This window comes from Maniola hyperantus, chromosome 13 (assembly GCF_902806685.2).
Source record: "Maniola hyperantus chromosome 13, iAphHyp1.2, whole genome shotgun sequence".
NCBI lineage: Eukaryota > Metazoa > Arthropoda > Insecta > Lepidoptera > Nymphalidae > Maniola > Maniola hyperantus.
The window spans coordinates 14,120,817-14,135,108 of NC_048548.1; the positions used below are offsets into that span (position 1 = coordinate 14,120,817).

General features: G+C 38.4%; 1 protein-coding gene across 2 annotated transcripts; it reads right to left on the reverse strand.

The window, feature by feature from the left end:
- Nucleotides 1–166: 166 nt before the first annotated feature.
- On the reverse strand, nt 167–9,210 carry LOC138403162 (uncharacterized). 2 transcript variants are annotated; one of them, XM_069502601.1, is made up of 8 exons: nt 8,883–9,210; nt 8,643–8,783; nt 7,452–7,630; nt 6,446–6,540; nt 5,687–5,954; nt 4,393–4,543; nt 3,597–3,652; nt 167–3,054 (listed from the first exon to the last, which is right to left on the reverse strand). In XM_069502601.1, exons 3-8 carry the CDS (start codon nt 7,582–7,584, stop codon nt 2,933–2,935), a joined length of 825 nt encoding a protein of 274 aa, XP_069358702.1. In that variant the 5' UTR covers nt 7,585–7,630; nt 8,643–8,783; nt 8,883–9,210; the 3' UTR covers nt 167–2,932. The 2 variants fall into 2 exon arrangements, with proteins under 2 accessions (XP_069358702.1, XP_069358701.1); XM_069502600.1 differs by having other exon boundaries at nt 4,393–4,549.
- Between the last annotated feature and the right edge of the window lie 5,082 nt (nt 9,211–14,292).

Sequence of the window (14,292 nt, forward strand, 5' to 3'; positions counted from 1 at the left end):
GGGTTTGTTCCTGGGCACGCACTATTAACTTTTCAAGTCACGAGTATGTGTGTGTTGTAAATGAAAAATACTATCTAGGCTAGGTTGAATAGGTAAAAGGTAATTTATATTTTTTTTTACGTGAAATGAAACTCAAAAGTTTTTATAAAAATATATTAATTTAATAAGTCATATAGTTTACTTACACATTAAGAAAAAGATCATGGGCATTTTGAGCTAACCCTCAAAAGTAGTGTTTTAATATATTATCTCTTTTGAATTTAATAAGTGAACGATCATTTTACCATAATAAATAAATAAATAAGGTAAATGATTAAACTAAACAGTGCGACAAGGCTATCTTAGCGTGTGGCGAAAATTGGAACTAACGTTCCAGTCAAGTGTCCACTTTGTTCTTGTTTGAATAGGAATATTCTAAGCCTTTGTTTTCCAACAGCGCCCCCGTGTCAATGTCATTCAAGTGCCAAGCGAGCCTTGTCGCACTGTATTTTATCATTGAAAACATACCAAAGTTCTAGTTTTGAACTAGAATTCAACATAGCTTCTAAAATATAATATAATATGATTGGTTAATATTCAAATAAGAACCAAACAATTGAGCGTAGATAAAAATCTTAGCACAGCCCGCAATTCATTCTATAAATAGGTATTTTCAAATCAACAAGATCATTTCGCCTTAAACATTACAAATTTTGAGAATCGATACAAATCACATAATTTTGTTTTAAAAACATTTTTAAAAAAATATATAAAAATATCCAACCTGAGTGGTAAGTAAAAGTTTCACTATGGTTCTAAAGTAATGTACCTTCAGAAAGCGGTAGCAGTTTTGTAGAGCATTGTCTCTGTCTTTGAGACCGACAAAACGTCACATAGGTTCGTAACGCCGAAAGCCGGAAATGTCATTCTAAAGGCCGATGTACATTATTTTCTGCCGCGTACTGTAAGTATACATTAAATTTTTTTTAATTATATAAATAAAGCTAATTTTTTGTTCTTAAATAAAATAATTAACCTATAAATACTCACTAAAATTATTTCAAACAAGCTCTTAATATTTGTAGGAATTCAATAATTTGGTATAGACAAAAGTCAAAACTTATAAACTAAACGAAAAGAAATAAAAATAATAATTCACAATACGTACTAATACTTAGTTAATACTAAGTTATATAACATGTTATATAATCTGGACTTACTGACAGACAGACATGTTTTAGAAACAAATATCTGTCTATGATTTTCTAGATTTCCGTAAAAATGCAGTTTCAAATACATACACAGGCTCAAAGATTTGTATGTAACTCGTTGAGCCTGCATAACTTACAGACAGTGGCGGATTATCCCCTATGGTAAACTAGGCACGTGCCTAGGGGCGCGAGATTACGAAGGGGCGCGAGCGATCATGTAGAGTTGGGTTTCTATGCAAAATCTTGAAGTGACAGTCTCTTCTTTAATATAGCAAAGTGTGAAGTCTTCACTCGTTCACTTAGTATAATCACCAACTACCAGCTTTGCAATAATAGTACGTGACAGGTCGAGATGGCAATCAAGGAGGAAACGCCCCCACACCCACACAGCCCCCGCGCTAACCCGGTGCGGGTAACGTGCATGTGGGCAGGGACGTCCCCCCGCCTCGTACCCCGATTGCCATCAAAAATGCCAAAAAAAAAAAAAAAAAAATACACGATTCATCATTCTTTCGAAGTTAGTAATTTTTTAATATGTCTGCTAGAGGGGCGCCTATGAGATGCTTGCCTAGGGCGCTCTCGACATTAGCCATTTAATCCGCCTCTGCACACAGTACTACCACTTTGAATTTGATAAATATTATTACTTTAGGATAAAATATAAACTAGGATAAAAATAATGACGTACGCTGAAAAAAATATTAAAATCCAACAATGATTTACAAAGTTACAGGCATTTTAATTTTGGAGTGGGAGGGTATTTTATCCCTTTCTCGCAAAACGAAAATTTGTATGAAACCGCACGAAGCTACTATGGCATTAGTAGGGTGTGACGTCAAAATTCTATATCGCTATCTCTGTCTAATCAGAAATATTTAAATGCTTAAAACTTTTTTGTTATTTGATCGATTTAATTAGTTTCTTCAGTTTACGTCATTATTTTTATCCTAGTTTATAATAATATAAAAGGAAAAGGTGACTGACTGACTGATCTATCAACGCACAGCTCAAACTACTGGACGGATCGGGCTGAAATTTGGCATGCAGATAGCTATTATGACGTAGGCATCCGCTAAGAAAGGGTTTTTGAAAATTCAACCCCTAAGGGTCTGAAATAGGGGTTTGAAATTTGTGTAGTCCACGCGGACGAAGTCGCGAGCATAAGCTAGTTTATAATAAAGTAATAAAAAAATTGGAGTCAAATATCCAATAGGCTACTTGACACTTTTTTAAGTAGGTCTTAAATGGTTAATATTTGTCCTATTAGATCAAAAAAATTAACACTATATTTTTTTGCGCCCTAAAAACCGTAAAACTTTAATTTAAAAATATATTTTTCATAGACAGCTGAAAACACTGTCGGCCATGTTTGGCCTATTGATTATCTGTGCTCTGACGTCATGCATTTGTAAACAACAGCATAAACTTCCGTGACATAGGGATGACATTTCTTTGTTTACATATTTAATGACGTCACATCATGGCTGACAGCGTTTTCTGCGTTTCAAATAAAAATAAAAACTGTCTTTTTTAAAATTGGATTTATATATCCATCCTGCGTTTTTAATAATTGTTATTGATATATTTCGTTGTCTTAAGCAAAATACTATAATAAATAATCATTTATTGGACGAAATTAGATATGAGTCAAGTAGCCTATTGCTTACGGTGCATGGCGCGCGCTCATGATTTCTTGCCGTTCTTAAATAGTGCTAGTACTGTAGTACAGTAATTAACTGATGTTATTTTGGTTCGTTGTTGGTTTTAGTTTGTTCCGTGTGTGTACACAACACTTTACACACGACACAGTCTTTAGTGTCCGTGAACGAGTGTCGGTGTGTCGACAGCCGCACTGCATCTGCACCTAAACAAAAACATTTTTTTTAATGGTGCTTCTAATTTTCCAGACAATTTAGTCGAGTTATGTAATGTTATATAACATTTATTAGAAAATATTTCGACACAGTGGGTCGAATAATGAAATAATACATAACATTTCCACACAATGGGATCGAGCTATAAAATATTATATGACATATATTAGAAAATATTTCAACACAGTGGGTCGAAAACGTGCAAAACTCGGGTCAAAGCCCCACCTACGACGCGGCATTGACTCCCGAGTGGCCTACTTACGCAACGTTCGTTGACCTCTAGCGTCAATCAGATGTTTTATTTGCAATATATCGTGAACTTTTACAAAATATTGGATTTTTTAAAATATTTTTTCACTTTTTTTTGTTGTGGTATCATATCAGTAATCATCAGTACTATCACCAGTCTTCGTATTGCCAGCGTTCTGGTTACACCCTGTATATTAGATTTTGTTTAGGTAGTACAATACTAGCGCTAAGTGTTCACTAGCGTTCCAACTACACCCTGTATATTTAGATGTGTTGTTCATACCGTGAGCAGGAGTGTCGGCGTTGTTCGGGTCGCATCGTGACGTCGCTTGTAGTTTCCTGAAAAACGGATAAATAATCTATATATATAAAAGGAAAAGGTGACTGACTGACTGACTGACTGACTGACTGACTGACTGATCTATCAACGCACAGCTCAAACTACTGGACGGATCGGGCTGAAATTTGGCATGCAGATAGCTATTATGACGTAGGCATCCGCTAAGAAAGGATTTTTGAAAATTCAACTCCTAAGGGGGTGAAATAGGGTTTTGAAATTTTGTAGTTCACGCGGACGGAGTCGCGAGCATAAGCTAGTATTACTATATGAAACAGATGACTATACTATAAGGTTAGGGTGGAGAATAATAAAATAAAGAGAAGAATTTTATATTCACTGCACACATTTTTTTATTCTTTATTCAGATACAAGTTAGTCCTTGACTGCAGTCTCACCTGGTGGTAAGTGATGATGGAATCTAAGATGGATGCGGGCTAACCTCGAAGGGGTATGGTACTTTTTTTCTATTAAACACAATCTGTTTAACTGTTGGGCCGTGTAAAACTAGCAGACAGACAGACACACTTTCGCATTTATAATATTAGAATGGTTTTTCAAAACATGTTCATGATTGGTTGGTGACGCAAAATGGTTAACGCCCACTGAGATTTTTGCCTCGTATCATTTGTATGGGATAACGTAACAGAAAGAGTGCTATTCAAACTTCTTTCCGCGGATAGACTATAAGTGCGGGAAAGAAAGCCAAGAAGAAAGAGAAAGGAGAGTATGGGATACGTACTTCTGGTCCAGCTCCCTCATCTCTCTCTCCGCGCGCGCCCACACGTCTTCCCGCGCTCGCTCCAGCGCCTGGCTCTGCTCCTGGTACTTTCTGTAGTACTCTGCAGCGCGGGAAGACGGCACGAACATACGTGGTTGCTCCAACTCACTAGCTGAAACTAAAATCTTTTCAATTTTTTTTTTTTTTAAAGAATATTAGCCATGTTAAACGTCTAATATTCCCCTTTCTTCTCCAACTAAGCGTCAAGCTTGTGCTAGGAGTAGGTACGACAATAGTGCAATGGGCGGGGTTTGAACCGTCGACCTTTTTCGGTTTTCAGTCCACTCCTTTACCGGTTGAGCTATTGAGGCTAATTACTATAGTCGACACATTTTAAACTGAGTCGTCGGCCTGTTTCACTGGCATCTGGCACTTACCTACGACCGATGGCCGCTGGGGGCCATCGGTTCTGCGGCAGACGTGGCCGGCCCACTGCCACTTCAGCTGGCTAATTCGTTGGGCTATGTCGGTCACTCTGGTTCTCCTACGGATTTCTTCGTTACAGATTTTGTCCCTTAGGGGCTGTCTCCACGAGCGAGAGTATCGCGACGATATTATCGTCGTGCCAGGTATTTCTATATACTCTCTAAGAACGTGTCTCCACACGGCGATGATATCGCGGCGATGCGACGAGTGGCAATGTGCGCGCGTAACGTCGTCCTATCGCCGCGGTATCGTCGCTACTGGTGGCGCGCTCGCCGCAGAACGTGGCGCTCTCGCAGCGAGCGCGCGGCGGGCGCGCTCTCAAACGCAGCGTCATTTCAGCGTTGCCTCTCGCCAAGCAAGGACACGTATCGACGCTTTTTTTCTTTTTTTAATAACAATAACTGCATATTCACTAGCGTACTTGCACAAGCACCCCAAAACACTACATCCATAATTAAGAATTATTTTATTAACTGAGACACTACTTATTTCGCTCTCGTCTGGCACCTAACTGAACTCTTTCAACAAAAACACAACGCATCGAAATTCGGCGATTCCGTTACGAGTCGTCGCGGACACGCTGTGATTCCGTCACGAGTCTTGACGATATGGTGGCGGAATAATCGCTCGTTCGTGGAGATTACCCGACGATAGAAGCGCGGACTCGTCGCGATACTCTCGCTCGTGGAGACAGCCCCTTAGAGAGATACCCAACATAGCCCGCTGAGCGACTTTGAACTTGTGGACAAGGCCAACTGTCAGTATCCACGTTTCATTAGTATTAGTATGGATAGTATAGATAAATATTTTAAACTCATTAAAAAATCACCTGATTGGTCGATCACCGTTGACGGAGTGTTCTTGGGGCTTCTAGAAGAATCCACTTTTTTTATTTTCTTCTTAAACATATTATTAGGTGAATTACACAGAAGATTTGCTTCTGATGTGCTGGGGTTGACAGCACAGTGGCCATTCTGTAGTGGTCCACAATTAGCGTACATGTGTAATATAGACTCTATGGCCATGTTCTTCTTCCTGGCAGGTTTTACTGTTTTTTCTATGACGATGTGTTCCTCTTCTGTTTGGCTCACCTTCGCCTGTGATCATAAATTGCACAAGTTTAAAAATATTAATTCTAACTTTTGCTTTATTGCTCGCGACTTCGTCCGCGTGGACTACACAAGTTTCAAACCCCTATTTCACCCTCTTAGGGGTTGAATTTTCAAAACTCCTTTCTCAGCAGATGCCTAGGTCATAATAGCTATCAGCATGCCAAATTTCAGTCTGATCTGTCCAGTAGTTTAAGCTGTGCGTTGATGGATCAGTCAGTCAGTCAGTCGGCTTTTCCTTTTTAACCGACTTCAAAAAAAGGAGGAGGTTCTCAATTTGTCGGATATTTTTTTTTTTTAATGTATGTTACCGGATTATATACACATATCTAGATATTGTATAATGCATGAAAAGAGCCTCCCCGCGTGGCGCTTAGTGTAATACCGATCACAAGCACCCGGCGTCCCCGGAAGCAGCTACTACACAAACAGATAACTCGAGAAGAAGAATAATAATGCATAATCACAATATCAGTCACCTCTTGCAGCATCTGTTTAATGAGTGATAAGTCCGGGCCAGAGCTGTAGTCGCCAGCAGCATCCACGTAGTTGCCGAAGAACTGCTCCTCGGTTTCTGAAACATATAAGGACTTTATACAAACCAATATTTCAATTCTTAATTTAAATGCAACAGTGAATTAAAAAAAATCTTGATGTTTGTTCTTAGGATTCTGTACCTCAAAAGGAAAGGAAGGCAAATAGGATCACTTCATTGTCAGTCTGTCTGTCGGGTCTTGGCAAGTGATTTCTTGCCCACACTACGGACAAGTCATGTCTGATAGCATACTTGCTATTGTTTCAAATCAGTAAAGACCCTCTCAGTAATGAAAAAACCGGCCAAGTGCGAGTCAGGCTCGCGCAATGAGGGTTCCGTACTACAGTCGTATTTTTTCGACATTTTGCACGATAATTCAAAAACATAAATACATAAAAATAAATAAAAATCTGTTTTAGAATGTACAGGTGAAGACCTTTCATATGATACCCCACTTGATATAGTCACTCACTTCGAAAGTTGAAAATACTAATTATTAGTTCATGACCACAATTTAATTTTTGTTGTGTGATCTAACCCTAAATTCACGGTTTTCAGATTTTTCTCCAAATGTCAGCTATAAGATCTACCTACCTGCCAAATTTCATGATTCTAGGTCAACGGGAAGTATCCTGTAGGTTTCTTGACAGACAGACAGACAACAAAGTGATCCTATAAGGGTTCCGTTTTTCCTTTTGAGGTACGTAACCCTAAAAAGCGGCCAAGTGCGACTAGCGAGTCAGACTCACGCAACGAGAGTTCCATACTCGGGTATTTTTTTCGACATTTTGCACAATAAATAAAAAACATACATAAAAATAAATTAAAATCTGTTTTAGAATGTACAGGTAAAGCCCTTTTATTATTACTAGACAGACAGACAACAAAATGATGATAAGGGTTCCTTTTTTCCTTTTGAGATACGGCACCTTAAAAAGTGACAACATTACCTTCGGTAAGGACCACGCGCGGTGGTCTTTCGTCCTTGGCCACTGTGTGTTCGATTTCTGCTGGCACCTCCCTCCCCTGCGCCACCGACAAGTCCCGCCAGATGGCGTATTCACTGTCCCAGTGGTTTGCCATCTTTAGTTGAAACCTCAGGAGATCAATTCAATACAGTTCGTAACACCTGGTAAAATTATCCAATTAATTAATATAATGTACACAAAAATATATGCAAATTAAATGAATATAATAATATATGCAGAGTATATTTTTTGTAAATATAAAATTTTAGTGATAAGTTTTTTTTACATGTAAATATATATATATATATGCCTACTTTTTTGTATTTGTGTAGTGTTAAAATATTGAGTACTAGATGATGCCCAAGACTTCGTCTGCGTGGATTTAGGTTTTCAAAAATCCTGTCTGAACTCTTTAATTTTCCGGGATAAAAATAGCCTATGTTCCCTGGGATATAAGCTAACTCAGTACCAAATTTCATCACAATCTGTTGAACTGTTGGGCAGTGAAAGCTAGCAGACAGACAGACAGACAGAAAGATAGACAGACACACTTGCGCATTTAGAATATTAGTATGGATATCAGATATGGATTAAAAAATAAAAATATATACTTACCTTAAAAAAAATTATGAATTATTTAATACTTATTTTGTATAGGACAGCCTATGCAACTCATGATATGTCTAGACTCCACCACCAGTTCCTCCTCCCTCCTCCCGGAAAAGTATAGCACTACAATTTTAGATCTGTCAATCTAGTGTAAATTGTCTATAATATATGTCCTAAAGAATTTGCCACAGTAAAGCTTATTTCACACTACAGAATATAAATTACATTATAGTCTGGTCCAAATAGACTTTCAAGGTTACAATGATTCACATAGGGCTAAAAATAGGTATAAATGTTGGGAACATCAATATAAATCAAAGGGGACTTTTCACAATTCATTTACCTGTAATATATTGGTGTTCCCAACAAACAACAATTTTAGCCTAGAATTATTGCAATCTTGAATGTCTATTTTGACCAGAGTCCAGACTATAATATAATTTAAATCCTGTAGTGTGAAAAAGGCCGTAGACCGTACCTAATCTATTATTATTACACCATAATTACACATATTGTCTTGACCTAATGTTACTGCAAGCTAAAGTATTATAAAGGAAGACCTACTTATTATTTGTTGTCTTACAGAAGATTCAGCACATAGTGATTATATTATTCTCTTTGGGGTCCACTTTCTCGTTTAGAGAGTACCTAGTGTATTTCTTGATAGAGAGATGGTAGTATATTCCTTGAATCCAGTGTCAATACCTACAAAGCAAAAATACTTTTTCAGTCTTATATAAACGCAAAAACCTTTGTTGTTACAAAACACACACAAACTATTATTTATTTAACAAAAGTTCTTACTTTAGAAAAGAAAAAAGAGGACAACCAAAACTCCATGCACCAGACGGGCGCAATTTACCCGTATATTCAATGTACTCTGTGCAATTTACTTCGCCAATGACGTGTGGAATTGAAGAGACACGAGAATGTTTGGTGATAGCTGGGAAATTCGACTATCTTTTAATTTGGATAATAATTTATAAGTGGCAGGGTTTTCTAATAAATAAACAATAAACTTCACGTAGTGATTATATGCTCTTTGATCTCTTTGTGTCTTTGATAAACTTTTTTTATCTTTTATTTCTGGTCGGTGGTATTTGTCAGCATATCAACAACATCAACCACCTTGGATGTCTGTTAAAAGTACTCTGTGATGTCAACCACCATCAACTCCACAATATGTCCACAATCAACTCTGTGGACTGTGATCAACATCAAGATGAACTGATGTCAACAAAACCACAGATTACTGGTCTGTGCCTTGGTCTGTGCACAGACCATAGAGATAGTATACACAGACCACTCACCAGTCACCACAGTAACGAGACAACAGACCCATAGATTATCTACTATATACTAGAGAAACAGACCTAAGTAATAACACCTGACCAAAGAGAACCGTGCAGTGCTGCCCTGGGCTTACAGCTCTGGGTTCTAACCTTTTTGTGTTTCATTTGCCATCTAAAACCATAGATGAAAGATGCATAACGCCAAAAATGCAAAATGCCGAACACAGAGTACTTTTTAGGGCTCCATAGGTACCCGATGGTTGCCAACCGGACCCTATTACTTCGCTGTCCACAGTTATTGGTCCGTGGCTGTCCATCCGTCCGTCTATCAGCGGGCTGTATCTCGTGAACCGTAATAGGTAGAGTTTAAATTTTCACACCATGTGTATTCTATTGCCGCCAAAGAATTTTTAAGTACTACTACTTCGTATTGCTGCTATATCAACAAAGCGACTTAGTCCGCGTGGACTACACAAATTTCAAACCCAAATTTAAAAGGTTGAATTTTCAAAATTCCTTTCTTATAGGATGTCTACGTAATAATGGCTCATGCCTTTCAGCTTAATCCGTCCAGTGGTTAGAGGTGTGCGTTGATAGATCTCTGATCAGCCAGTCAGCTTTCCCTTTTATTAGGGTTCCGTAGTAAACAAGGAACCCTTATAGTTTCGCCATTTCGTGACCCGCCACGCACTTGGCCGGTTTTTATATAAATAACTAGAGGATGCCCGCGACTTCGTCCGCGTGGATTTAGGTTTTTTAAAAATCCCGTGGGAACTCTTTGATTTTCCGGGATAAAAGCCTATGTCCTTCCCCGGGATGTAAGCTACCTCTGTACCAAATTTCATCAAAATCGGTTAAACCGTTGGGCCGTGAAAAGCTAGCAGACAGACAGACAAACACACTTTCGCATTTATAATATTAGTATGGAAAGAATTTCAAAATGACCGCCGTGAGAATTAACGTACATTGCGTAAGTAGGCCACTCGGAGTCAATGCCGCGTCGTAGGCGGGACATTGACCCGAATTTTGCACGCTATACATTGTGGGTTTGACAAATAATATCTACAAAATGAGGCAAATGGTTATTGGTATTGGATTGTGTTTAGGTAGTTGACTATTAGCGACTAGATTTACTATAAAGTATTGAGTTAATTCGGCGCACGACGTACCTAATGCGCAGAATAAAAACCGGCTAAGTCCAAGTCAGGCTCGCGCAACGAGGGTTCCGTACTAGTCTTATTTTTTCGACTTTTTACACGATAATTTAACTATGATGCATAAAAATAAATAAAAATCTGTTTTAGAATGTATAGGTGAAGACTTTTCATATGATACCCCACTTGATATACAGTTATCTTACTTCGAAAATTGAAAATACTAATTATTAGTTCATAACCACAATTTTTTTTTTGTGTGATGTAACCACAAATTCACGGTTTTCAGATTTTTCCCCGAATTTCAGCTATAAGACCTACCTACCTGCCAAATTTACCATGATTATAGGTCAACGGCTTACAACGGGAAGTAGGTACCTACCCTGTAGGTTTCTTGACAGACAGACAGACAACAAAGTGATCCTATAAGGGTTCCGTTTTTCCTTTTGAGGTACGGAACCCTAAAAACTCATGGTTCGCCGTTTGGTTAGAAAAAAGTGCGTCTCAAGTGCGGTTAAAATTATTGACTTCTCGAGTTGCCTACCTACTTGACTGAATTATTGTTTAAACTCGGAGAATTGGGACTGTAGTGTTCTTGTTATTTAGAAGGCACTCATGACCAGGATTTATTAGGAACCTGGCAGGTTTAGAAATTAAAATAGAGGCCAATTGAGTTAAAATTAATGTTAGTTTGTACTTTTGGGTTGTAAATCAACCTATTTTATGCTAGAAATAAGTGTGTGAACAAAGAGGCCTACGAAGGGTATACACTCATTGGTGTGGGAATATTTGACTAGCTTCCCTTGTATGAATACCACTAGTTAGAGCCAAATAAAGTCAAATAACTCTTTTATTTCAATACACCTATACACTCTTCGTCACTACAAGTTCGCTAGACGCTAGGTCTACCTGTCGCAGCAGTAGAGGACAGGACGGGACGTCAACCAGCCTGTAAGATCAGCGAGTCACCGAGCCTAAGGAAAGGGTACAAATGTACCCTTTCCTTAGGCTCGCTGACTCGCTGTAACATCAACGAGCCAACTAAGGAACAGACTCGCGCCCCGTCAACTAAGTGGGACAAGTTCCCAGGCGGTTATGTTACGCACGTGTTTTACAAGCGACGCTCGGTGACAAAACACCGTTTTTGCTAGCGTTCCATCCTGTATATTATTTTATGAATCTTTCATATGTCAGTAGTTCTCTCAAATTGTGGTTGCAACCACATGCCAGGAACATTCCTTACGGATAAAAACTGGATACAAATCTAAACTAGTTTCTAACCAAAACGCAGAGTTGTTATTATAAGCAAAACGCCTTTAAACTGAAATTGGGACCGTTCGCTATCAGTTATCACTGAAGCCACAGAGCTCTACAGTGCTGCTTCATTGAACGACAAAAATGATTTTTTATTCCTATCTATTTGTGTTTTCTATAAGAAACTCTTTAGCGGGCAGTAATGAGTTTTTAATCCTCTTTATTTGCGTACCTAAGTGCGCCGCAATTATCTTTGCCGCGCACTTTTTGAATTTGGAACATCGTGTTCAGCGCCAAAGAAATCGAACGCAAATATTGTTTGGATAAAGACTGGCTGTCTGTCTGTCTATCAGTCCGTCCGTCTGTCTGAAAACCTTTGAATCTTTGAGCCCTGAATTTGTAGTTAGATCACAAAAAAAAAATTAATTGTGGTCATGAACTAAAAATTAGTAGGTAAGTAGGTATATTTAATTTTCGAAGTATGATAAGACTGACAGACGTTTTGTCAGTCTCAATGACAGGGACAAACGCTCTATAAATCTGCTATATCTCCTTCTAAATGTTTGTCTGGTGGGAGGCTTCGGCCGTGGCTAGTTACCACCCTACCGGCAAAGCCGTGCCGCCAAGCGATTTAGCGGTCCAGTACGATGCCGTGTAGAAACCAAAAGGGGCATGGATTTATTAAAAATTTCATACCCCTTCCAGGTTAGCCCGCTACCATCTTAGACTGTATCGTCACTTACCACCAGGTGCGATTGCAGTCAAGGGCTAACTTGTATCTGAATAAAAAAAAATGTACATTACTTTCTGCCGTGTACTGCCTACACAGTTTTTGTTCAATAAGAATAACCGAAAATAAGACTAAGTACAAGTTTTCAAATTATTTTTATTGAAAATGTTACAATAAAGCTAGGCCTTATCTAATAACTGTACAAATTACGCCCGCGTGGAATGGTGCCAAGAATACTGGCTGCATTTCCGCGCTGGACAAAAATAAAACTAAAATTAATGGAAATACTGGATTCTAGGTTAAAATAAAATTAGTGAGTAAAAGCCTCATTTTACGTGTAAGTCCCGACGATTGCAGGGTCCGAACTTATATATTTTTTTAAAATCTATTATTAGTGATTATCTATAGTATGCGACAGGTCGAGATGGCAATCTGGGTATGAGACAGGGGGACGGCCGGACACCCGCACGATCCCGTACTCGACCGGTCGCGTATTATAAATTCAATTTTGTAGCATACAGGCAAATAATACATACAAACTTACATACATACCAACACATATAATACATTCAAGACGCTATTGTCGTCTCGAGTCTCACCCCATGCAGTGTGCGTGGGAAGGTAATCGTATCAGTACGATTAGCTGGAGTCGCGTCAGCGGGCAGTCGGGCTCGGACCGCCGCACAGTAAAGACGTGGAGTGAGATGGTCGAGCCGATATTTATACACTATAATTAGATACTCATACCTGAGTTACCACAAATTTCACCTAACTTTTGGTAAACTGATGATATTATTTAAAAATTAAATTACAATCAAAAAGAATTTTGAAAAGAAAAACGTTTGTTTACCAAAATATAACAAGTTGAGTGTTTTGTAGCCTACTTACGTATAGAGAGAGCCAGCGCGTGCCAGGCCTTCGTTATTTTATAACAAATATTTTGTAAGGTCTAGCACGCGCTGGCTCTTAGGGTGAGATCTATAGAGCGCACTTTGAGTTTGCTCAGACTTAAGATTGAGTTCAAACGACAGATTTATGTGAGAGATATAGCTCTGTCTCGTTTTAACTCTGTCTTAAGTTTAAGCTAAGTCAGAGTGCGCTCTATAGATCTCACCCTTAGTCTAGTAGCAAAATCGCAGTCCCCATCCCATCGACGGCGTTCCCATTAGATTACAACATGGGGTTATTCAAGGGGCGGACCAACAGATTCCTAAAAGGCCGGCAACGCATCGGCGGTTCCTCTGGTGCTGCAAATGTTCATGGGCGGCGGTAATCACTTAACATCAGGTGACCCGCCCGCTCGTTTGCTCGCTATCTCTATTTAAAAAAAAAACCTACTACAACACTAGTGTGTCTGCACCTTCTCAAATGGATACAAAAACTTAAATATTTTTTAAAATTCAAATAACCTATGACATAATTCTTTTGATTTTTGAATAGTCAATTAAGTCTACCACTATAATTAACTATTCATTAAAACTATCACTACTTAACAATTTTAAAACTAAAATATGATACACATTGTTAAAACAATTCTCAAACTCAAATTATTTATTCAGAATTGGTAAAATTTTACGCTTCCTGATTGTCATAAATTTTTATTTGTAAGATGATATGATATAGTGGTGATAATTAATACGTACTTAAAACTAAAGCTACGAGGGTTCCAAACGCGCCCAGGTCTGAGAAGAGCCCACAACAAACTCAGCCGGGTAAAATTAATATTTCCCCATTTCAAATGGTTTCTGATTAAAAAATAATACTACTTATGAAAAAAAGATTTG

Excerpts from the sequence above, each read along its gene's own strand:
- LOC138403162 (XM_069502600.1), bottom strand. The coding sequence starts at position 7,584 with ATGGCAAACCACTGGGACAGTGAATACGCCATCTGGCGGGACTTGTCG. Across the intron at positions 4,550-5,686 it reads AACGGTGATCGACCAATCAG|TTTCAGCTAGTGAGTTGGAG; the intron begins GTGATTTTTTAA and ends AAAAGATTTTAG. Across the intron at positions 3,055-3,596 it reads CGCCGACACTCCTGCTCACG|GTGCAGATGCAGTGCGGCTG; the intron begins GTATGAACAACA and ends GTTTTTGTTTAG.